Raw genomic sequence first — 23,552 nt, forward strand, 5'->3', positions numbered from 1 at the left:
AAAAGCACCCCTAAGTGCAAGTAGATAAATAGGTACCACTTTATAGCGGGAAGGTAAACGGCGTTTCCGTGTGCTGCGCTGGTACTGGCTCACCAGAGCAGCTTCATCACGGTGGCCACCGTGTCTCCGGACAGTGCTGGCCCCTGGCCTCTTAAGTGAGATGGGCGCACAACCCTAGAGTCGGACACGACTGGCCTGTACGGGCAGGGGTACCTTTACCTTTACCTTTAACTATCCTAAACCCCCATGTTCCTCCTTCCTTTCAGTCTAATTCCCAAAGGGATTCAGAATGAATTTTTGTGGTTATCTGCACAGTGCTCACTTTATGGTTTATTCCTGGCTACTGTTTACTGTTATTCTGATCTAGACTTAGATCCTTCACAGTTAGAAAATTTGCTATTCTCTGTGGAAGCATGCTTGGTATATTTCTTACTGAAACAGTACTGAGTAATGTCTAGATAAAAATGTTTCTCGAATGCTACATGGCGACAGCTTTATTTATTATTTTAAATAAATGCCAAAGAGTGAGAGTGAAACAAAGTCAATAAAGTCTTCTTCAGTTGTAAAATTCTGGGAATGTAACGTTTAAGAGAAAGCACACTCTAGTTGATTGCTTGGGATTCATGGCAGAGTGTTACAGTAGTTTCACTGCTATTTGCAATGCCAGTTCCAGAAGGTTTGCTCCTCTCCACGGCATTTGCACTATGGAGGTCTGCATGTTTCCATCTCATTTCATTCTAGTAGCCTCTGTCCTTGACTCGTTTATTTCCTAGAATTGTAGAGTTAGAAAGAACCATAAGGGTCATTTAGTCCAACCCTCTATTAGGCAGGAAACTTTCATCCAATATAGGACTCAAACCCAAGACTCAGAGATGAACAGTCTCATGCTCTACACCCATTTGTATCTACATGAAACTGCTGAGTGAGGTTATCTAGACATTTACTTCTCTTTTATAATTGATATACCTAAAATATAGAGACACACTTGATTAATAAATTTAATAATATAGTAACATTGTCATTGTACCAAAAAACTTACTTGGGTTGTAGTGGTGGTTTGGATTTTTCTTATTTCCTTCCCCACTTCTTTCCCATCATCAGATCTTTCCGTATCTGATATAATACTCCCTGCATCTACATTTGGTACAGTTTTACCACTAGAAGACTCAGTCTCAAGAGTTGTAGCAACCATTTCTGCATATTCTAATCCTTTGGATGATGAAGCCAGGTCTCTCTCAGAAATTGTGCCCATTGCATCCACAGAGGTATGAATCTTGAATTCTTTATCTTCTATTATGCTCGAGCTACATGCTATGTCAGCACTACCAGTCATGTGAGCGAGGAGTCCAAGGTCATCATTCACACCAAGGTGCATCTGAGTCTCTTGCATATTTGCAATAGTAATGTGATTGCTGGACAGTTCAGGGAGCAATTTCTCCTCTTGGCTGGGTATTTTATCAAAAAGAAATGAGGTATTGTTAGAAGGTTCATCTTTCTCATCAGCGAGTGTTATCAAGGGACCATTGTCCTTCTCTTCACTTTTCTTAATTATGCCTACACTTCCGTGAACATTGTTCTGAAGTTTTTCAACTGCAGCACTATATACATTGTCCAATAAGGATTCTACTTCCACAAGGGCACCATTCTCTCTGGTTACCAAAGTCTCTGGTGATAAATCCATATCGTCCAGCTTTACTTCTGTGGCTTCTACCTTTTCTGCTTTTATATCAACTAATAGATCGTGAACTTCTACATGCACACCACCCCCTGGTCTATCTGCGCTTCCAAGCACATCATCAGATACTTTTGTTGCAATAAGTAAATCCCTAGTATCTGTACCAACAGGGTAGTCCGTTTCACTTTCTGGGCTTTGGCTTTGTGAAAGATCTTCAATTTCACGAATTTCTATTCCACCTTTTGCTCCTGTTGTCTGAGCTGAAAGGCCTGAGATAGTGCTAACATTCCCCTTTTTCCCCTTCTTTATATTCTCCTCTTCTTGTCTTTGATATTCCTCGTACATTTTTGCTAGGTACTCTTTGTGAGCTTCATAGGTAACCTTAATACAAACAAATTACAATTTTAGGAGAAAAGTCAATACTTACACGTTTAACTAACATTAAAACTGTTGGAACACTATCAAGCCACTGTGTTCCTTGAGTGAAACAGAACAGAGTATGGGCCCTTAGCAGGTTATTAACAAAGGGGGGAAATGGAACTATTAGGGACAAATATCACCAAGAACTCAGAAAAACAGATAAAGTAAAAATTTAAATGTAAGTGGAGAAAAAAAGTGATAAGATACTTAGCATTTAATTAAAATTGACATATAATATGAATAATCTTTATGAAAACAATTATAAGTAGACTACATTACTTACATAAGTAATGAGGGCCTTCTGGCGGTTCCCTCATTGCGAGAAGCAAAGCTACAGGGAACCAGGCAGAGGGCCTTCTCGGTAGTGGCGCCCACCCTGTGGAACGCCCTTCCAGCAGATGTCAAAGCGATAAACAACTACCTGACATTCAGAAGACATCTTAAGGCAGTTTTTAACGTGTGATATTTTACTGTATTTTTGGTTTTTATGGAAGCCGCCCAGAGTGGCTGGGGAGGCCCAGCCAGATGGGCGGGGTATGTATAAATAAATAAATAAATAAATAAATAATAATAACAACAACTATTATTATATCTCAGTGGGAAAAACTTTTCCTATCTGTAAAAGTAATGGCCTGTATCCAACATTATGCTCTGAGCTCTACTTGCACAATGGGACTTCCCCTTCCTATCACCTTCCCCTGAACTCCCCAAATCTCCTCCTAGAGGTCCCTCAACCATCTGGACAGATTTTGAGGGTGCATGGGGAGCTACAGGGGAAGAAAGAGGAAGGGGGAGTTATACTGAACAACTGATCCACAAGCCTGATCCACGAGTGGAATGACAGCATTGGACGCAGCCATGATGCACTGATTATACCAACTATCAATGAAAAGATTGATAAAGTCTAGGAATCTACATTAATTTCGAAATTGGTTCACTACATAAGAACTAAGGAAGGGAAATAACAGCAAGGTATCTTAAAAATATATTTTTATTGAATATTTTATTGAATAATGCAAAGAAAATTTCAAATTTCCACAATTTAGAGGATTTTTGTATTATACTCAATTATCAGTATTTCTCCTTTATTTAACTAGTAATATAATAATATTATTTAACAACATTTCTGTGAGTGTTCATATACACTGTGTTAAGATGTTGAATTTTGAGTTAAGATACCAAATTATGGCAAGCAGATCTATCTGATATGTTAAAGACTATAATTGTATATTGCTATGTTTAATTGCACAGATGCAGCTGATGGAAGAACTATAGTGAAAATAATCCAAGGCAGTGCTAACTGGTCATATTTCATACTACCCACAAGATGGCACTAAATTCTATCTACGGCATGTTGACTACTATAACAGCAGCTAAACTGAACTTCCGAAACTGACTCTTACCTTGGAATGGGCTATGGAAAGAGTATCAACCCAGACCCTCCATCCTCCCCACTCATACTTTATTGCATGGTACAAAAGAATGCGGAAGATGTTGTACACCATCTCAGTAATTTTCTGTTCTTCAGAGTTCTTTGGGTTGATATATCCCAGAGAAAACATCCAGTCCTGCCACACCGAACACTGAAGTAAACATCTAAAATAAAATAGTTACAATATGATCACATGGCATTTGAACTTTTCCATTTGTAAGGAAAGCCTGAATATTTCATTCGAAATATTCATTCAAAGCATTCCATTCTAAAATATTACAACTTGTATTTCTTTTAATTAAGTTTTGTTTGCCTCTCAGCATCACATTACACATCCATGGAAAATATGCTGAGATTTGTAATTATTCTTTCTGGATTTTCTCAGAAGTTTACATAAAGCTGAATTTACACAACTATAGCTGAACACCCCTCCACCCAGATGAAAATAACCTTGATGAACTTCACAAACAAAAGAGAATAAAGATTACTGGCATACCTCCTATTTTCACGGCTGTTACTGAAAAGTTTTATCATATCTGATAAAAACAAACGACGAACTTCCATTAGTTCTGCACTTGGAGTTGAATTCTTTAATAAAGTTGCCACAACCTTGAGAATCACTTTAAAAGAGAAAATGCATGAATTATATTTTTGAATAATTAAGAAACAAAGTCAATGAATTAGACTAAATTGTTTTAGCTTCTATAAAACTGTGCAAATGTGGTTGTTTCCTAAAATACAAAGGTAAATGGACCCCCGACTGTGCAAATGTGGTTGTTTCCTAAAATATAAAGGTAAATGGACCCCCGACTGTTAGGTCCAGTCGCGGACAACTCTGGGGTTGCAGCACTCATCTCGCTTTATTGGCCGAGGGAGCCGGCGTACAGCTTCCGGGTCATGTGGCCAGCATGACTAAGCACCTTCTGGTGAACCAGAGCAGCGCACAGAAACGCTGTTTACCCTTCCGCCAGAGTGGTAGCTATTTATCTACTTGCACTTTGATGAGCTTTCAAACTGCTAGGTTGGCAGGAGCAGGGACCGAGCAACGGGAGCTCGCCCCATCGTGGGGATTCTAACCGCTGACCTTCTGATCGGCAAGCCCTAGGCTCTGTGGTTTAGACCACAGCGCCACCCGCATCCTAAAATATATAACCTTATAGACTGATATATTGAAATAGACAGAAAGGGAGCATTTACCATTTTAGCTACCTCTTCCAAAATAAATTCTAACTAGCATACTATACTTAATTCAAAAATACTAAAAACCTGAGCTTCTTTAAAGTCATAACCAGCAGTCGCTTCTGCCAAGAGCCCAATATATTATGAACACCATCCCCTTTTCAAAAGGAGGGGATGGAAATGATGGATCACATCAGGAAACTTCTTTCCCCAAGCTTATCACAGTTTTCTTTCCTATCAATGTTCGGCTTGTGATTGTGGAGGACAAAAAATTGGAAGGCAGGGGGAGTTCAAAAAATAGTAACATGAGAATTAAAGGAGTAAAGAAAGAGTAGAACACAACAGAGGAGTAATCCTTACATTATTCATACACTCTGGAATCTATATAGCTTTCCATCAGGACAGAGGAAACTCTGAAACAGCATTCCTCAAGTAGTTTGATAACAACCTGTAGGCTGTCAATTGCCTATAATCAAGCATTCATCCAAAGGACTAATGAAAATGTTCCTATGTTAAGATATGATTGACTTAAAAAAAAAATACAACAATGTCTCAATATCAAAATATTCTTACTTGGATTCTGAATTTTCACTGTAGAATCAGGCTCCGGGTGTGGTTTATGAACGACTTGTGTACACACTTGTTCTGTCAAAATCTACAATACAAGATTGTTACATTTCCTTCTCTGACCAGCAGTTTTACACCAAATCATTTACAAATGAATTTGATAGCACTAGAGTAATGTGTACCTCATAAAGGGTGTTGTAAGTTGTAATGGTCACAGTATTCGTATGCAACATCAGTCTCTCTCCAAGAAGTGTGAACAGACTGTGAGTATGCATGATTTCAACTTTTCGCCTAGAGAAAGACATAAATATGGAATTTACCAAGAGAAAAATTGGTTGTTGATCTGTTTAATAGAGATAACAAATTATTGTATTTAAATTTTAGAAATTTGTTGAAAAAAAGATTTGTGCCCATCAAAATTTGTTCAAAAACGAACAAGAGGTTTTCATTTGAGATTGGTTTAAAGAAATTTCCATTGCATCTATTGTAATATAAAATATACTTTTGTTCCAAAACAAAAATGAATTCAGCAAGTCTCAGTTTGACAAACTAGTTGCGCACTGTGTAGGTTCTCTGGATTTGAAATTCTCACATTTTACTACCTCACATGGCTTTTGACAGGATAAAATAGATTGCTATCAAAGTATGCCACAACTTCTACACTCTGGAAGAGTGAGGAAGATGAATAAAATACATAAATTAAATAAAAAGAGCTAAAGAAAAAAATAAATGACAAAACTTTTTAATACAATACTTTTTAAGGGTAAAAAAATGTCAGTTTTGAATGGAAAATTTTGTATCTCAGACTCTTTTGTTTAGTTGTCTGAAGAACATATTTGTAACTGAATCAGTGCACTTACTTATGACCCAGGTGTTTGAGAAAATATCCTAGCACCTTCAGTGCCTGCACCCAGATGCTCTCGCTTTTTGAGGCCAATAATTTATAAATCACTCTGCAAGATAAAATCAGACAAAAGCAGTCACTCAGAAAAACAATTCCTCTTTGAGGGAGGTACAAGTAAATCAGGACTACGAAGGCAATCTAAGCCCCTGGCCAGCACTGGTAGAGCTTAACGGATCAGAGTGAAGTCACCAAACCCTGCTGCTTGTGTTGACCTGGGTGGCTAGAGCAAAAAGAAAATATTTATTTGCCACCCAAGATCCCAAGCTGGTACAGAAAAGAGGTATGAACCAGACTCATTGCTTGCACAGCCCTACCTTACCCCCTTGATAGCCCAACTGACAAATTTTCTACTGGCTATTGCCAACAGGGATACTGTAGGCAGCAGCTTTCATCCAGCTGCACGTGGGCATTCCTCAATTATGGGGTTTCCTGCTGGTACTGGGTCAGCACTGGCAAGCAGGACACCTTAACCTCATGCAAATCAGTTACAGATAGGTAGCCGTGTTGGTCTGCCATAGTCAAAACAAAAAAAATTCCTTCCAGTAGCGCCTTAAAGACCAACTAAGTTAGTTCTTGGTATGAGCTTTCGTGTGCATGCACACTTCTTCAGATACACTGAAACAGAGGTTTCCAGACCCTTCTATATAGTGAGAAGGTGGGGAGGGGTATGCAAATCAATCACAGTGGTTCAGTTTACTATGAAAACCTTTGGCATGCCATACATTTTTACATAAGCATCTTTTATTTGCACACGTTTCTACAATAAAGTATGCCATGCACACTTCTTTCACTTGGTGTTTGTTATATATTTTTTACTGCAGGGATATCACTGACTACTGTAATTTCTACCTGTAAAAACTGAATGAACCACCTGTACAGCATATCAAACATAAACTTTTAAATAGAAAATATATTATATTGTTTTATTTTGAATTATTATACATTGGTAAATTCTGAATTGTATGTCATGCATACTAATTAATTGCTATAATTCATTAAATCTATTTGAAGACATAGAATATTACAAATTTCATTTCTAAGGAAAATGAGAGAATATTATTGTTGTTAATTTTACCGTATCCCATTTCGTTGATCAAAGGCAGGTATCATGGATGCCGGATGTTCAGACATTAATGCCACTAGCAGCTGAAGTACATCATGTATGTTTTCATCCTAAATACCACATAAGATATTAGAGAAATACTATTTCTGTGAAGTTAACACAAACTACAAGTTAAGAGATCTGTATTTTTAACTATTACAAGCTTACCTCATGCATTGTTAGCAAATAATTTAATATACTTTGTAGTTCATCTTCTTTGACACCTCGATCCTACAGAAATGATTTAATTGATCTTTGTTACAATTTGACCAATTTAAGATTTCATCAACAATGAAGTTTTAACACCAGATGTTTATTGTCATTTGCTATGCCCAATAATATTTTAAAATGTTACCTTCAAAATCAGCTGTTTCAAAAATAAAAGCATGAATGCACGCAGTGATATGATTTCCTTCTGTGATGGCCGAGGACCTTCTGAAAAACATGAAAGGGCATCTCAAATGTAACATACACAACAATTTTAAGTGACTTCAGCATTTTTTATGTACTGCCATTAATTTGCACTTTTAAAAACTTCATGCATTTGGACACATCGCAGCCCTAAAAGATTACAATCTACAATTTGACGTAAAGGAGACAACAGAGAGAAGAGAGTCATCTGAGTGTGGGTAAACTGGAAAATCCACTTCAGAAATGCATACACTTAGTTTCTCTCTCTTAGTTTCTCTCTGTTGCTCTAAATGGCAGGATTGAAACCAATGGCTGGAAATTGTAGGACATCAAATTTTAGCTAAACATTAGAAGAAATGCCCTAGTGGCAAGAACTGCTCAAAAGTGGAAACAGATCACTTCGAGAGCTGGTTGTCCCTCCTTTGCTGGAAAGGTTGGCATTTACTCTGCCAGGAATGCTGTGGTTACAAGATTCCCGAATTGACTGAGGGCTTGGAGGTTCCTTCAAACCATGATTCTATAATGCATCAGGATATAAAAGCAAATAAATAATAGGGGTGTCCCCACCAAGGCTCTGAAGCTAAGGATAAGATGACAAAACCCAAGTGTACATAAGTAAGGATTTAAGGAAAGTCACCACAAAATCAAAACTATGGGATAGTGTGGAAAGATCTCTGAGGGATACAACTGGAGATAAGAAAAACTTTTCCCCAATGGAAATAATGGAAGAGTAATTAGAGAACCAGCCAAGGACAGCAGAACAGAGACCTATGGTCATAGGGGGAGACAAGCAAGAGAGAATAATCAGCTATACTGAAGGGGGCAACAGTTCAAGGAAGATAAGAACTGACTAGAGACCACAGGAGAACTATTTAGGAATCTTCAACAAATTTAACATTGTACTGTGCATGGAATTAACATTTCAAAATAACACTACAGCATATCAAAAATGTGTGGTGTTAATATTCCTTAAACAAGGGGGATTCCTTTAAATGTTTTAACTTGCTAGCAACCAATTTACCATAATACTGTACTGGTATTTAAAATCTGCATCTTAAATCTGTTCCTGCTGTTTTAGTTTCTTCTCATAATTTAATGCACTCTAAATTAGCTTTAGAAACCATATGTCACAAAACAATACTTCACATATTACAAATGTCCAAACCTCCCTTTATTCAAATTGTACTTGTGCTGCTAATTAAAATCTTCCTACGCAATCAATCAAAAAGAGAACATCAGTTTAAAATAGGCTTCTTACTACGAAGTTACAGAGTTCAACTCATAAGAAAACTATTTTTAGCAGTGTAAATGAACATATTGACACAATTATTTACAAACCCCTACTGTTTCTAAGTTCATTATGCTTACCCAAACCTTTAGGAGTAATGCCACTGCTATCCGCAGGATTAACCACCCAGTAGTAGTATTTCAGTGTGTGCATTAACTGTAATACTGTTCCTACTCTACGTATCGTAGTGTAGATTGTAGCAGTGCCAATGAATTCAGCAGACAAGTATGTATACAGCGAGAGCTGAACCTGAAGAACATCATAAAAAGAACACATGGAATAAATAAATTCAATTTCTAATTTTAATTACACTGTAAATAAATCATGTATCAACTCTTTTCATTTTTCTATTTATATGGTCATAAGTCATTAGGAAATTCAGAAGTGTAATATATAAAATAATTGATTATTAAAGTTACCTTTAGCAGATTGTAGCTCAACCTAAAGTAATCATTACACAAGCATGGTAGCAATTCACAAGATAAAACAAATACAGAATGGGAAGGGAAAGAGGTTGGTTGTTTATATATATATATTCTTCCTAGCAAGTATCACAGATCTTGCTTTCATTAAAAAAAAACCTAAATCACTAATAAATCCAGCCAAAATTCTGCTAACTTATGTATAGTTATGCTGACAATTTAAAAAAAAAACCTCAGAGCCCTCATCTGTATTTATTTATTTTACATGCTACTTTTCACATTTTTAAACTTAAGAAATCTGGCTCAAACAGCAGCTCTTTCCTTCCTTATTTTGAGAATTTCTAAGTGAGAAATGTGAAAGTTTGACACACTGCACTGCATCAGAGGTGTACTTTGGCTTGTTGTCCAATGAGAGAGCTGTACTGAGTGGAAAGGCTTGATGGGGGATGTTTTGCAAGCCTGGCTGAGCATGCTTATAATCCTCCAAGCAAATAAAAGTCCTGTGTCAGGGTTCCTAATTGCGAAGAGGAATTTAAGTGTTCTCAGCCAAACACATGAAGAATCTTGCTTCAGATGTTACCTTCAATGTGGAAAAGATTAGTGTTGGAGTTATCCCCATGTGTGTCAACTCCACACATGTTGTCATGTGCAGCCCTGCCCCTTTCTAAACAAGCTCAGACAATAAAAGGATTTTAGTCTTCAGGGTATCTTGGGCAATGAATTTATAGATTTTCACTTTTCTATACTATTCAAATTTAGAAATTTCTATATGAGAAAAAGACAAGTCCAAGTTACTAATATGCTACTGATTTTATACTACATATTATAGAATAATCTCTCTCATATAGGGAGTGTGTGTTTGTTAATAAATTTATATTTCACATTTTGATAATATTATCAGGGTGGATTACACTTTGCAAAACATAAGTTTTGTTGTTTTTTCTACTTAGATTGAGCCACAGTGGAAGCCCATTTGATTATTTTAACACTGGTGGATGCTTATACTGATGAATCAACAGTGTAAATAAGGACTTTATACAACACATTATTCACTGACCTTTGCAGGAGTATGTATCCAAATAGCAGGGTTGAAAAGGATATGATCACATAATTGCTTTAATAAAGGTGCTCCATGTGAGAGGCCATCCAAATATTTTGCAAAAGATAAAAACTGTTCCAGTACAGCTCTTGTTATATGAACTCTGGATGACTGAAGAAATTACAATAATTAAATAATGTAATTAATATAATTCATAGCTGTCAATGTTGCCCTTTTTTAGGGAAATCCCCTTATTCCGAATAGGATTCCTCACAAGGAAAGGGAAAAGTTGACAGCTATGATATAATTCAGGTTTTCAATTCATATTCACTTCTGTATCTGTGCTGAAAGATATTGAGAGCTTCATATGTTACCTACACTGAAACACATCAGCTAGACAAATATATGCAAACTACTGAAATTAAAACCAGTAACTCTTCATTCAACAATATTTAAGCACAAAACATATCAAAATAAAACCAACCAAATACCAACTAATCCACTCAGAATGCTGGCACCAAGTAGCCCCAAAAGTATTTCTCTGAATATGCAGTGCCTCTAGACCAGCAATTCATAAGAAATAGATGAAATAGCAATCCCTGGCATCTGAGGACAGATGAGAGGCCATTGGACGATGCCTTCCTTCTCTGCTCGAAGACCTCCCTCTCAAAGGTGGAGAAGGAGGTCTGCCACTAAGGGTTTCTTCAATGCAGCAATATAAAATTTCACCACTATCACTGCTCCACTTTCACTGCCTCAGAGGCAGCTGATGTAAAACAGATATGTAGGGATGGATCAGGGGAGGTCTTGTATCTGCAGTTCCCCTGCAAAAATGTATGCCAGCCCTAGAGCTGCCCTTATTTTGAGACCAATGGGATGGATTTTTTTTAAAAAAAGTACCTAGCAACAACAGAAAGAAAAAGTCTGGTAGCACTTGGCACAACCAGCACATCATTTCAAGTTTAGTAAAGAAAGTAAAATAAAGAGAGTCTTCCCTAAAAGCAGATTTTTAAAAAATGAGAGTTATCTGAGTTCGTGCAACTGAGGATGTGTTTACACTGAGATTTTAAACAAAACCATGTTAGTTCCTCACAGATGAATTTGAGGGTTTTTCTAGCAGCAATATTCTCACAAGACACAAAATCAGCATAAAGAGACCTAAACCACATGTAACAAGACGCCAACTTGGAGTTCAAGTCTTCAGTAAGCTGATGGCCAAGTGACTAAATGCGCTCAATATTTACCAGTCCAATATGAAATCATTTGCATACAACATTTATGGTGGACTTTGTGGCACATTTATTTAATTTCAATCTGTTCTGCGTAAAATATTATTAAAATAATATTAATACAACTTACCTTTTCAAGGAGATAGCCAATAACTAGGAATCCTTTTCCACCCAGCATTTGTTCTTGCATGGCAACTGAACTCTTAAGAAGTTCCACCAAGAAAGCCAAGAGGGTAGCACTGCATATAAAGTACAGGCACAAATTAGACTGAAAGTGTTCCAGATTTAGTTTTTAGTGTTGTTAAGTCCTATAAGCAGAAAAAACCACTTGCAAATTACATTCTTCTGAATATTTTTAAATACTGACACATTACAATCATGCTCAAAACACAGAGCTCATCTGGGTGGGTCAATCCCTTATTTGTCAAGGACCATCTGAGGTTTACATGATTAACAAATTATAGATAATCAGAAGGAATCAGAAGGAAGCCTTGATAGGACTTGAGTTGACAGGACTCTGCTCAAGTGCATCATCTTGCAGGACATTCAAACAAACAAAATGTGATTGTCTAAATGCTTTTCTTTTGGATATGGAAGAGTCCTACTTATGAGTGTAAGGCAACACTGTGCAATATCACGACTAGAACTGACACATTCTAATTATAATCAAGGCTTGACAACTCAAATGATGTCAAATAAAAATCAGTACCATCCTTATAGGTAGGAAAGGAGAAACTGAAGGCCTGTCATAAAGATGAAGGAAAATCTGTCAGCTTCCAAGTACTCTCTGGCTAAGTTTACATGTAATGATTTGCATTCTCCTCCCCCATCTGCTCCAATTTCTGGTTGAGGTAGACCATAGTTTACGGTCATATCCAAATTTTCCAAAGCTCAAATTGGAAACCACACTTTGAAGTGAGATTTCAGTTCTGGTTTGAAGGCAAAATACAGTTTGGGCAAATCATGTTCTAGATCTAGATAGTTCACGTAATGACAAAGTCAACTGTTATTTTAAAATAAATGTGACATTTCATTGTTTTAATGAATGTGGTAAGCTACACTGAGGGATTTTATTCACAGAAAGGCAAGATATTTTAATAAAATTAAGGCTCCCTTTAAATGAGCATGTGTTTAGCAAATTTCTTAATAAATGAATAAATACTAATATGATAAAATGATCAGTTTGCTACAGGAAACGACAGGTATATCCAATGTTAGTCATACTCAGAAAACACTTAAAGTCTATTGATTCAAATAGATCTACTGCAAGTATGATTTAGTTTGATATTACCCAATAATACTTCTTTAATTATCTAAATCGAGCATGCTATGTGAGCTGGATAGCTCAGTTGGTTAGACCATGGTGCTAATAAGACCAAGGTTGCAGGTTTGATCCCTGTAAGGGAAGGCTGAATATTCCTGCATTGTGGGGGGTTGGACTAGATGATCCTAAGGGTCCCTTTCCAACTCTATAATTCTATGTTTAAGATACTTTCCTCAATTCTCAAAACCAAATATTGAGTAGTTGCAACAGCAGACAATTAAAACACAACCCAATTATACTGACCTACACCTCATTTATAATGATACAAAAGCTACTGACAGAAGTAATGCCACATAGTTGTTACACAAGAGCCACATCGGCATAAATATATTCAGTAATTCAAAGGCTGACTAGGTAAAGCAAAAAATCAAGCATGAGTCAATAGTGCACCAGATCTCATCTCATTCATGTGTTTGCTAAAGCAACAATTAGATACAAGCTCCTAACTGACCAATGCAAATCCCAATCACCATACAGCAAACAAATAAATAAAATTGATGAAAAGTTTCAATTCCTATTTTCCCATTCTTTTGTGCCATGCTAGTACATTTGGACTAAAGACAGGGTTACTTTTATGAATATTCTGAAGAAATGCCGTGTTTTAAAGGTTAACCATATTATTATAACAAATTATCTTTCCCTTGCACAAGCAGAAGTGGACTTTCGTCACAGAGTGGTGTGTATGGGATTTCTGTCAACTCTCCCTCCATCAACAGCCCACTGCACCACAAGCTCCACTATTGCAAATGGGCTCCACTGACCATAAACATCAGCTTTTGAGAGAGCACTGTGGGCTACAAAGCCCTGCCCCATGAGTAAAAATGAGGAAATTAAAGAAATCCAGTGGTTTCTGGTTGAAAAATGAATGGCAGAGGTTTGTGTAGAAGGAGCAGGGGGAAGTGGCAGTTTAAAACAACACCTGGGTGCAGACAGAAAGGAATTGGGAAAGGTGATATGCATTAGCACCTGCATTGTCCCATTCTCTGCTATTTCACATTGTTAAAACAGGTTTTCTTTTTCTTTCTTTTTTAAATCAACCCCTCACTGTCCCACAGCCCTGCTTTGCTCAAACCTCTGCCATTTTAAAAACCACCATTTTCAATTCAATGTCAATCCACCCCCACTTTACTCAAACTGAGGGGCACTGAAAGGGAAAAAAATATCCCTCTTCCATTCTTCAGCTGCTTCATGTGAGAGAGATAAAGTATGTGGAGCTCTCAGATGTTCCATTGTACCTTGCCCCAATGTATTTCATTCTTGGTACCATGTGTTTTCTTCAACATGAAGTCCCAGATTCAACAGTAATTTAGAAGAAATACTTTATTAACAAGTAAATGGCCATATATGTACCATGTCCATAAACTGAACTGAACTTTCTCTAACTGAAGAAGTTAACTGACAGCCTTGCTCATAAGATTCTTCTAGCATATATCAGCATGGGGTTGTGCTGCAGAACAGGAGAAAAGGAGGGAGCATGGAAATGCGGGGAGGTGATCTGTGTGGAGAAAACTATGGAGGAGAGTGGAAGGGGGAAAGGAAGTGAGGGTGAAAAGGGTGATTAGTCATTATGATTCGTGGGAGTAGGGAGATGAAGGTCACCATGGACAAGGAGTAAAAGTGAAAATAGGAGTGCAAAGTGGCGCTGCAGATTAGAAGAGAAAAGAGGCTTCAGAAATGGGGTGGGGTGAAAAAAAGGCTTAGTAGTTTATGTGGTGGGAAGAGTAAGCTCCAAGGGCTTAATATGAGGAAATGGCAGAAGGCTTGGTGAGCGGGGCAATGAGAGGGGGAGCCCCTAATATTTTACTCAATTGTTATACTTTTATACCACTTATCCAACTGTGGTCTCCAGGCAGTTTACAACACATTTAATTGTGCAAACTAATAATACATTCTCAACTATGTCAATCCTTTATATCATAATCATATTTGTTGCTATGACATTCTCAAAATCACCTTAATCAATACATCTCTGCTACACATAAAACTGCATCAACCTATTTCATTATCTACACAAGATTTAAAAACAAGACACGAATTGGCTATGTAAATTTTTGTCAAGTCATAAGAGCATTAATTTGTTTACTGCATTCTCTACCATAAATGTGGAATCCCAAACTGTGTACAGAAACATAATCCATAAGAACAAGTATTAGTAGCTAATAAGACTGCAATGCTAATTGATCAATCTGATTGAATGAATTCTGTACTCAATTAATCAGGAATTACACTTTTATCAACCCATGAGTCAGTGTTAAATACATATGCACATGTAGGCACATTTGTGGCACCTGCCTTTTTGCAATGTGAAAAGCCTGAAACAGCCACCAGAAGCAAAGTGGTCAGAGGTGTTTCGTACCAGCCCAATCAGTATCACTTCTAGACACAGCAGAAGTGTCTAACTGGCAATCTCATCAGCAGACTAATTTACAGTCAGGTCACTGGCACCTTATGCCAGCTCAGTCTGCATTGCCGATGGCTAAAGGAGATGTGCAAGGCAGCAAAAGCAGGATGGGCACCCAGCGTTGAACGAACTCTTTGCAGATGCTGATGAAGAAGGGGACCCTCAGTTTCATGGAATAGAAGGAGAGAAACCCGACAAGGGCATGCAACTCTTTGAACATGGTGCCTTGAGGATGGACAGAGAAGGAATAATCTCGGATGTATCTGGCTTTCTATTGTTGGGATGCTAAATCAAGTGTAACTCTGTTGTGAGCCAGTTTATATGTTCTTTAAAAGCTACAACGGTCAACAATAAAACCTCTATGTACAGGTGCAGCACCTCTTAATAACATTCACGTATACAAGTTCATGAAAACTTGTAAATCAAACTAATGGACTAACTCAACAGAATCAATTAAAATTTCCTTAATCAATAAACAGTCCTGTAAAACGAACATTTAAGGCTGAGAAACACAAATTAAAGTGAAGGCAGAGAATTTTCTTGATGGATCTGACTAAGGTGCATTCTAGTCCTGTCCATTTTGGTACAGAGCATACCCTATTCATCTCCCGCATAGGGTACTCCAAATATGGATTCATTATTTATTTATTTTTGTCAGAACTAATAGTGGCTGATTGAAGAATCTACCATCAATGACTCATCTTTTAAAAAAACAAGTCAGAGTGAATTTCATAAGTTATTTATGCATTGCACAAAATATCAAAAGCTGTGTTATAAAACAGAGGAAATATTTATGTACATATGTATTAATAATTTTATAGCTTTACATCACATAGAGATTTTCTCCTACACCGTCAAAATCGGAAACATTGGGAGATGGCACATGCAGTCTACCTCCATATTCTATCGAAATGTCATAATATTAAAATACTAAGATACAGGAAACAAATAACAGGTTATGTGTTACCAATAGATCCTGTAAATGTACTTTTACATTACTTGAAGGGAGGTGATGAAAATGTGGACCTTGAAATGGTTTCTATTCTTTTGATCCCAGCAAAAATGTCAAAACCCAAGTATTGGAGAGAAATGGTTCTTCTTCTTTACTGATTTTTTTTTAGAGTTTGGAATACTACTGTTATAAATAAAATTATATCCACACTGGAGAAAATATAATGTTTGAGAATAAGTTTGTAAAGAATTGGCTTCTCTGTCTCTCTCTCTCTCTCTCTCTCTCTCTCTCTCTCGGGAATGACATGTTCATTTTTTTTTCTGGTTTAAAGCTAACAATTGCTTCTCTTCTCTTTTATTTATTTTTTGTTTAGTAATTGTTATCAAATTAATTTTGTTTCTTCGTATTTCTCCCCTTATATTTGTACAGTTTATATTAAAATGTCATTTTTAAAAAACCTGGAAAACCTTAACATCTTGATATACCAAAATAAAAGTGAAGTGCCCTTCAGACCTAATTGATTTATCTGAAATATGTCAAAATAAAGCATATAGTATTATTTTTCCATCTCCAAGGACCCCTAATAAAATAATATCAATTCATATTCAACTTTAGTTCAGATTCATTACCATTTAGCGCTGAACAGAGTAAAGATCTGTTTATAAAAAACAATAGATGAGAACTGGGGGAAAGTGGAGGAGTTCTACAAAGAAATGAAAAGCAAAAGCAAGTAACACCTGAAACCATCTAAGGACAATAATAATCCAATCCAACCACAACTATTCAGAAACACCAGTGGAAGCACAGCCCTGACCTTGCCTCCACTTTAACCCAAAAAGCAGAAGCAGGACTGGGAGGCTGCTCTCATGCCTCCATTCTGCTGGGTAAACTGCTCCTATAAGCTGCCTTATAATCATCGGTTCCATTCAGACAACTGCCTGTTGTTGACAATATGCTTGAGGTGCATTTTTTTGAGGTTTTTTCCTTTTTTTAAAGCAAAACATTTATTATGAATCCTAATTGCCTATTACAGCTTTTTACAAAAAACAACAACACCCCAAAGGCTTCATCATAAATCCTAAGTGGCTATTAATAATTGTCCAAAATGTCTTCACAAAGTTACATGGCCTCTGCCCCCCCATGAAAACAGGTGTCTTTATGTTTATTTACATTATATTTATTTATTTGTTACACTGATAGCCCACCTTCTCCTCTAAGGAGCTGAAGGTGGTGTATATGGCTCTTCCCCTCCTCAAGTAATCCCCACAGCAACCCTGTAAGGTAGGTTAGGCTGAGTGGAAGTGAATGGCGCACTGGTCCATCTAGCTCAATAATGACTACTCTAGGCTGCCAGCAGCTTTCTGGGATTTCAGAAATAAGTGTTTCCAAGCCCTGCCTGGAAATACTGGGGTTGGACCCAAGCTCCTTCACATAGCAGGTGCTTTACAATTGAGGTTGGCCCTCTGTCTAGGACTTATTCCTGGATATATGTACTTTATAATGCTTGAAGAAAATGGTTTCTCCTGAGTGACACTAATGCTATCCTAGTACTTACTAGCAAGTGAAACTTTATGCAAAACACTAGTAAAGTAGGATCTGACTAGTGTTGTAGGAGAGCCATGCATCAAAACGCTGGTCCTGCACTATATAAAATCCTACTCATTTTCTTACAAGTATTTATACCCCGCTCTTCAATCCTAAAATGGCTCCCAGCACAACTTAATACTTACTATGTTGGCCATTCCAAGCAAAATAGCTTTCATGATTTCAATACCTAATTTATTCCATGAATAGCTTTTGAAATATTGAACAGAGGAGGAACATTTGTAAGAAAGTCATCTTCCAAGATGAACATATTTTTTTTCCAAACAGAATTTAACTTACCAGAAACTAAACTGCATCGGACTGCTGCAGGGTTCACATTAAACTTGCAAAATTCTGTGCACTGCCATACAAAATTTCTCTCCATTGTTTCCTATTTCCAACTCCCCTAGATACAAAGGCAAATATAAAGGATACTTCAGCCCAATCCTATATCTCCTCTATACCATGTCCTATCTAGAACACAATAGTATATCTGTATATGAGCAAAACAATGGTCGATATACAAATTTATCAATAACTGTGATAGGCAACCATCTCCACAGCCCACCCCACAGTTTGTCCAGTAATTAGTTGGATTGTCCAAGTACTTGCACAATTTGAAAAAAAATTGAAATTCTCCCTTTCAGTCCCCTACAAAGCAAACTTGACCTGCCGTGGGAAAGACAGGCAACAGGAAGGACTACTGATAACTAGGGAATGGGAAGAAATTCCATTCAGTTCACATTTCAAGGAGAACCTACCTAATTTGCACTAATTTGCATTCAGTTCACATCTCAAGGAGAACCTACCTAATTTGTACAGGAACCAAAACATAGCCAAAACATAGCCATCCTTCAAAATTCGTCTGGGTCTCAATTCTGTGATACAGTTCTTCAGTCAAGGAATGTGTACAAAAAGGTATTTGCAAAGGTGAAGTGTGCATAAAAATAGGTATATTAAGTGAAAATATTAGGATAAATTTGTTTGGAAAAATTGGAGTATTTGCAAAATTGCACAGAAAAATGTGTATATTAGGAGAGATTTGCACTGTAAAGCTGGTTATTTTTCATGAGGTTTTTTCTTCTTTTTAAAATCGCAAACTGATGTGGGAATGAGAAAAACTGAACTTAAGCTTGGAAAAATGAGAAACTGAGATAAACCAAAATGGATAGATTCACCCATCCCTACTGACAACAGGAGAAGTCTTAGAGGACTCACTTAAACATTGATGCTCCTGAGTTTGTCTAGGACTATCTATGCCTGAAAGGAGGAGACCTCTATCACTTGTTAGTCTCTGCCATAAGTTCTTATGTTCTCTGTAAAGGTAATTTTGCTTGGAAAGCAAGGGACTAGCAAAGAAGGCTCTCTTGTCAACAGTGACATAGTGTGACAGTGTTTCAAGTATTATATTTACCTTGTACTTAGTTAAGTCACTGGGCAAGTCCCTAGTCTCCATCAGTTCAACATTCTCCTTTCAATGTTGCCCAGCAAATGCCTCCTGAAAGTTTACAAGCAGTGCATGCTGACAAGAGTGATCAAGTGCTGCTTCTTCCCAGCAGCTGTTATTCAGATGTATACTGTCTCTATAATTGCTGGTAGGGGAGTAGAGATGAAATGGAGAACGTAGGAGGGGCTTTGAGTGGGTAGGGATGTTGCAAGAATGACAGAAGAGGGGCTGGAATGGAATACTCAATTTTAGAGGCACATTCCATCAATGATTTTATCTAGGCAACTAACACACAACTGCTGATTCCAAAATGGACTGCCATTGCAAGATTGGAGTTTTACTAAAATCACTATCAGTCTGCTAAGTCAGTATGAAATATAGGACAGAATATCTACAAGCATATCGATTTGCAAAATCCTCCATATTTTCAAAGAGGTATGTGTTTCAAAGAGGTATGTTCACACCCACTTACTGGATCATCACCTTATCATGGTGAGTTGGCCCTTGTCATGGTGAGCGAAGCCATAAATGTAGTATAAACACTGACAACTGGGAAACAATGGCCTGCGGGCGCTCCAGTTGGATAACTGCCTTTACCAAAGGTGTCACGGACTTTGAAGACACTAGAACTCAGGACGCAAGGGAGAAACGTGCTAAGAGGAAGGCACGCTTGGCAAATCCACACCGTGATCAACTCCCACCCAGAAACCAATGTCCCCACTGTGGAAGGATGTGTGGATCCAGAATTGGCCTCCACAGTCACTTACGGACTCATTGTTAAAACCGCGTTTATGGAAGACAATCTTAGTCGGCTACGAGTGATTGCCAAAAAAGAGAAGAAGAAGAGTATATTCACATTTTTCCTTGGGTGAGAAAGCCTCTCCTCTTCCCAGAGGGGAGGCGTTGTGAGTGGGAACCATTCCCACATTGGCAAGGGGGCATGTTCGGTCCCCTCATCATCTCCCTGGCTGCCACCCCGCCTTGCAGCTGGCCAGCCAATAGGCTTGGCCTGGGTGCAGAGTTTAGCCACATTGAAGCGGCCACGGCAGCCTCCGCGCCTCATTCTGCTTCCTGGAAGAGTCCTCGACTCACAACAAATAGTGTAATTTGTAACAACATTTGTTGTTAGTTGTCAACAAAAAGTATATTTAACTTTCTTTGGCAGGAACAGTTATTGGGGAAAATAACAATTTGGGCACAGTTCAAGATGAATTCTTACAGCACTCACCAATATTGCATTGTTTTTTTAAAAAAAGCAGCATAAAGTGGTCCTTACTAATTTGCTAGCTCATTACAAAAACAAAAATTCAGAACTAGGAACAGTTCTGCCCAGGGCTTAACAAGGATCTTTTGGTACCTGAGGCAGAACTTCCAAATGTCACAGTAACCATAACAACTAACTAACTACTTACTCTTTAATGAAGTCCTAAATCTACTGCCATGTTCTACCTATGGAGCTGTCCCTGACTGCAATAGACTCCTAGTTAATTAGGACAACAAAATAATAATAGTTTAGGGAGACAACCTTTGACATTACATTTCTGTTACATAAATCCAACTCTATGGTAAGAAAGTGATTTTGAAATCTGATCGCAGTCTATACTACATGTAAACAACATATTGGAAAATACGCCAAATAGTATGAATAAAATATCTAGTTGAAGAAATTCTGGATTTTAATCAGCAGTTCTTCTGGTGCACTTTGTTAAGACCAATAGACTGATTATAGGTATGATTCTAGTATACAGCAATGATTCCGTTACAAAACATTAGTGATAAACATTGAGTTCCAATGTAGCACAAACTGGCATCTATCTGCTTTTGCAATGTGGCGCTCCTTGCAACTTGACCATGATAATAATACATTGAGGGCATCTTTTGTTCTTATTTTTCCCCTACAAATTTGGGGTGATATACAACATTAGGTAAAGGTAAAGGGACCCCTGACCATTAGGTCCAGTCGTGACCGACTCTGGGGTTGCGGCACTCGTCTCGCTTTACTGGCAGAGGGAGCCGGCATACAGCTTCCGGGTCATGTGGCCAGCAGCGCACGGAAACACCATTTACCTTCCCGCCGGAGCGGTATCTATTTATCTACTTGCACTTTGACATGCTTTCAAACTGCTAGGTTGGCGGGAGCAGGGACTGAGCAATGAGAGCTCACCCCGTCACGGGGATTCGAACCGCCAACCTTCTGATCGGCAAGCCCTAAATTCTGTGGTTTAACCCACAGCGCCACCCATGTCCCTTTTGGGGTGATATACAACATTACTCATAGGCAGTATAAACCCACTGAAATCAGCATGACTGATTTCAGCATGACTAATAATGCAATGCACTCAGAAGTAAACCTTATTTAATATGATGGCCTTACTCTGAAGTATATGGGATTAGGATTATAACCTTAGCTGGAACTCTTTTTTGGTATTAAGTGCTATATAAATTAGTAAATCATCGTCCCACCAGCACTCAGAGAAGTAAAATAACAATTATTCAAGACCTGAAAAACTACAGCAACATTCCAAATAAATTAATACTAAGTTGGTATTTGATATATTTGATATCTCAGACTCATACATAAATAGCAAATGTCAAAACACTGTATGTCGCCTAGTAAAGATTCCAACACTGGTCATCTATTATTAATCAAAAATGTATCATTTGGAAAAGCAATTTAATGATCTCCTCCCCCCAATTCCTCTCAGAATTTGAATTTTAAAATGTTCCAAGCCCCACCCCCCTTAGCTGCCTTCTCTGAAGTGATACATATTTGAAGGCTAGGAAACTAGGATTTATTTTAGTTAAAGCTGTTTACCTGTACTTGGAAAACAACCTATTCATCAGCTAATTTGCTAATCCTCTCCTATAAACTGCAAATGCTGCCTAACCCCTTTAGCTCTGAGATTAATCAAACAATTAGAAACCCCTAGGTCAGTGGCCTAGGGGATCTCCTTGAACAAATAATTCCAAAGATTAGAAGCAGCAAATAAGAGGCCCCTATCATTTGCGGCTGCCAATGAAACGGCAGATGATCTCTAAATGATCAATGAGAGTACACAGGCTTATGTGATAGGAAGTGGCCAGTATATCAACAATTTCAAACACCAGTTCATAGCTTTCATGGCTTCTCTAGTCTGAGATGGAAAGGAAAGAAACAGTTGGGTAATATCAGCATACTGATCACATCAGACTCCAAATGTCCAGATAATCTACTTGAGAAGTTTCATGCAGATATTTTAAAAATATCTATCTCCCAAAGAAACCCTGTGTCATGCCATAAAGCCAGAGATCTTGGTGTCAAGCAGCAGTTTTTGGAACCTATATTTGAAGTATGTTTAGTCCACCATAACAGTGCCCCCAAGTCCCAGACAGACAGTGGAGAATGATACTACTAGTGATTGAATCAAAAACCACTGACAGATTCAGAAGAACCAATAAGTAAAGGTAAAAAGGTTAAGTTGATCTCGAAAATATCCATACATTTTGTGAATACTTTCAAATGCCTGACTATTATAAAGCAAACTTTTAAAAGCAAATCACCCCGGAGAAAGGAAAGCAGAGTCAATTGCTCCATATATTTAGTCTTTTCTCCTAAAGGTTCAGGTTTCTATGTTTTTTGCTTCACACCTTGGCAATGCTTTTACTCAGCTCACTGAAGCAGTAGCAGCAGACTGAATAAGACACCTTCTCTTTTCACACTGTTTTCTTCATCCTTGAGGGAAGAGAGATACCAACTTTGAAGGTATCTCATTCTGTGAAAGTATCAGCATTAGGTACTTGGTAACTGAATGGAGAGATTTGCCAGTATTGGTTCTCTCTCTCCAAGGTCAATAAATATGAAGAGATGAAAGGAACAGTTGTAATGATCTGTCAGGCATGGAAGTGAGTGGCTTAGCAGCCACCTTCCTTCAAACCGATCCATGTTCGACTAATGGGAGACAAAACAGAATCAACCAGAATCTCTTCTTCCCAATAAATCAAAGCTATAATGAAATGGAAGAAAGAGCTGGAGGCTTCAGACTTTAAACCAGATCTCCGCTCTTTCATTTTCTGGGAAAGATGATTGGTAGTAGATGCTCAAGTGAACTATTGGACTAGAGTGGCATTTTCCTCTATCCTTTTGTACTTCTTTATCATCATCCGAGTACATGTGAGTATTTACTTCCTGCAAGTTCA

General features: G+C 37.7%; 2 protein-coding genes across 3 annotated transcripts in view; both read right to left on the reverse strand.

The window, feature by feature from the left end:
- NBEA (neurobeachin) overlaps positions 1 to 23,552 on the reverse strand; it is a 344,666-nt gene that overhangs the window by 274,426 nt on the left and 46,688 nt on the right. For both annotated transcript variants that reach the window (XM_083735945.1, XM_083735946.1), the window contains exons 11-22: positions 11,799 to 11,907; positions 10,458 to 10,610; positions 9,059 to 9,227; positions 7,635 to 7,714; positions 7,448 to 7,510; positions 7,253 to 7,350; positions 6,134 to 6,226; positions 5,456 to 5,564; positions 5,280 to 5,361; positions 4,024 to 4,147; positions 3,499 to 3,691; positions 1,040 to 2,056 (exon numbers count right to left, since the gene is read on the reverse strand). In XM_083735945.1, the coding sequence (XP_083592071.1) occupies positions 1,040 to 2,056; positions 3,499 to 3,691; positions 4,024 to 4,147; positions 5,280 to 5,361; positions 5,456 to 5,564; positions 6,134 to 6,226; positions 7,253 to 7,350; positions 7,448 to 7,510; positions 7,635 to 7,714; positions 9,059 to 9,227; positions 10,458 to 10,610; positions 11,799 to 11,907 (2,290 nt within the window). The remainder of the gene's footprint in view (positions 1 to 1,039; positions 2,057 to 3,498; positions 3,692 to 4,023; positions 4,148 to 5,279; positions 5,362 to 5,455; positions 5,565 to 6,133; positions 6,227 to 7,252; positions 7,351 to 7,447; positions 7,511 to 7,634; positions 7,715 to 9,058; positions 9,228 to 10,457; positions 10,611 to 11,798; positions 11,908 to 23,552) is intronic.
- Positions 1 to 23,552, reverse strand: part of LOC310843240 (cilia- and flagella-associated protein 337-like) — a 1,288,916-nt gene that overhangs the window by 31,178 nt on the left and 1,234,186 nt on the right. The window lies entirely within an intron of this gene.

The sequence above is a fragment of the Podarcis gaigeae genome, assembly GCF_964106915.1.
Source record: "Podarcis gaigeae genome assembly, chromosome: 4".
Taxonomy (NCBI): Eukaryota; Metazoa; Chordata; class Lepidosauria; order Squamata; family Lacertidae; genus Podarcis; species Podarcis gaigeae.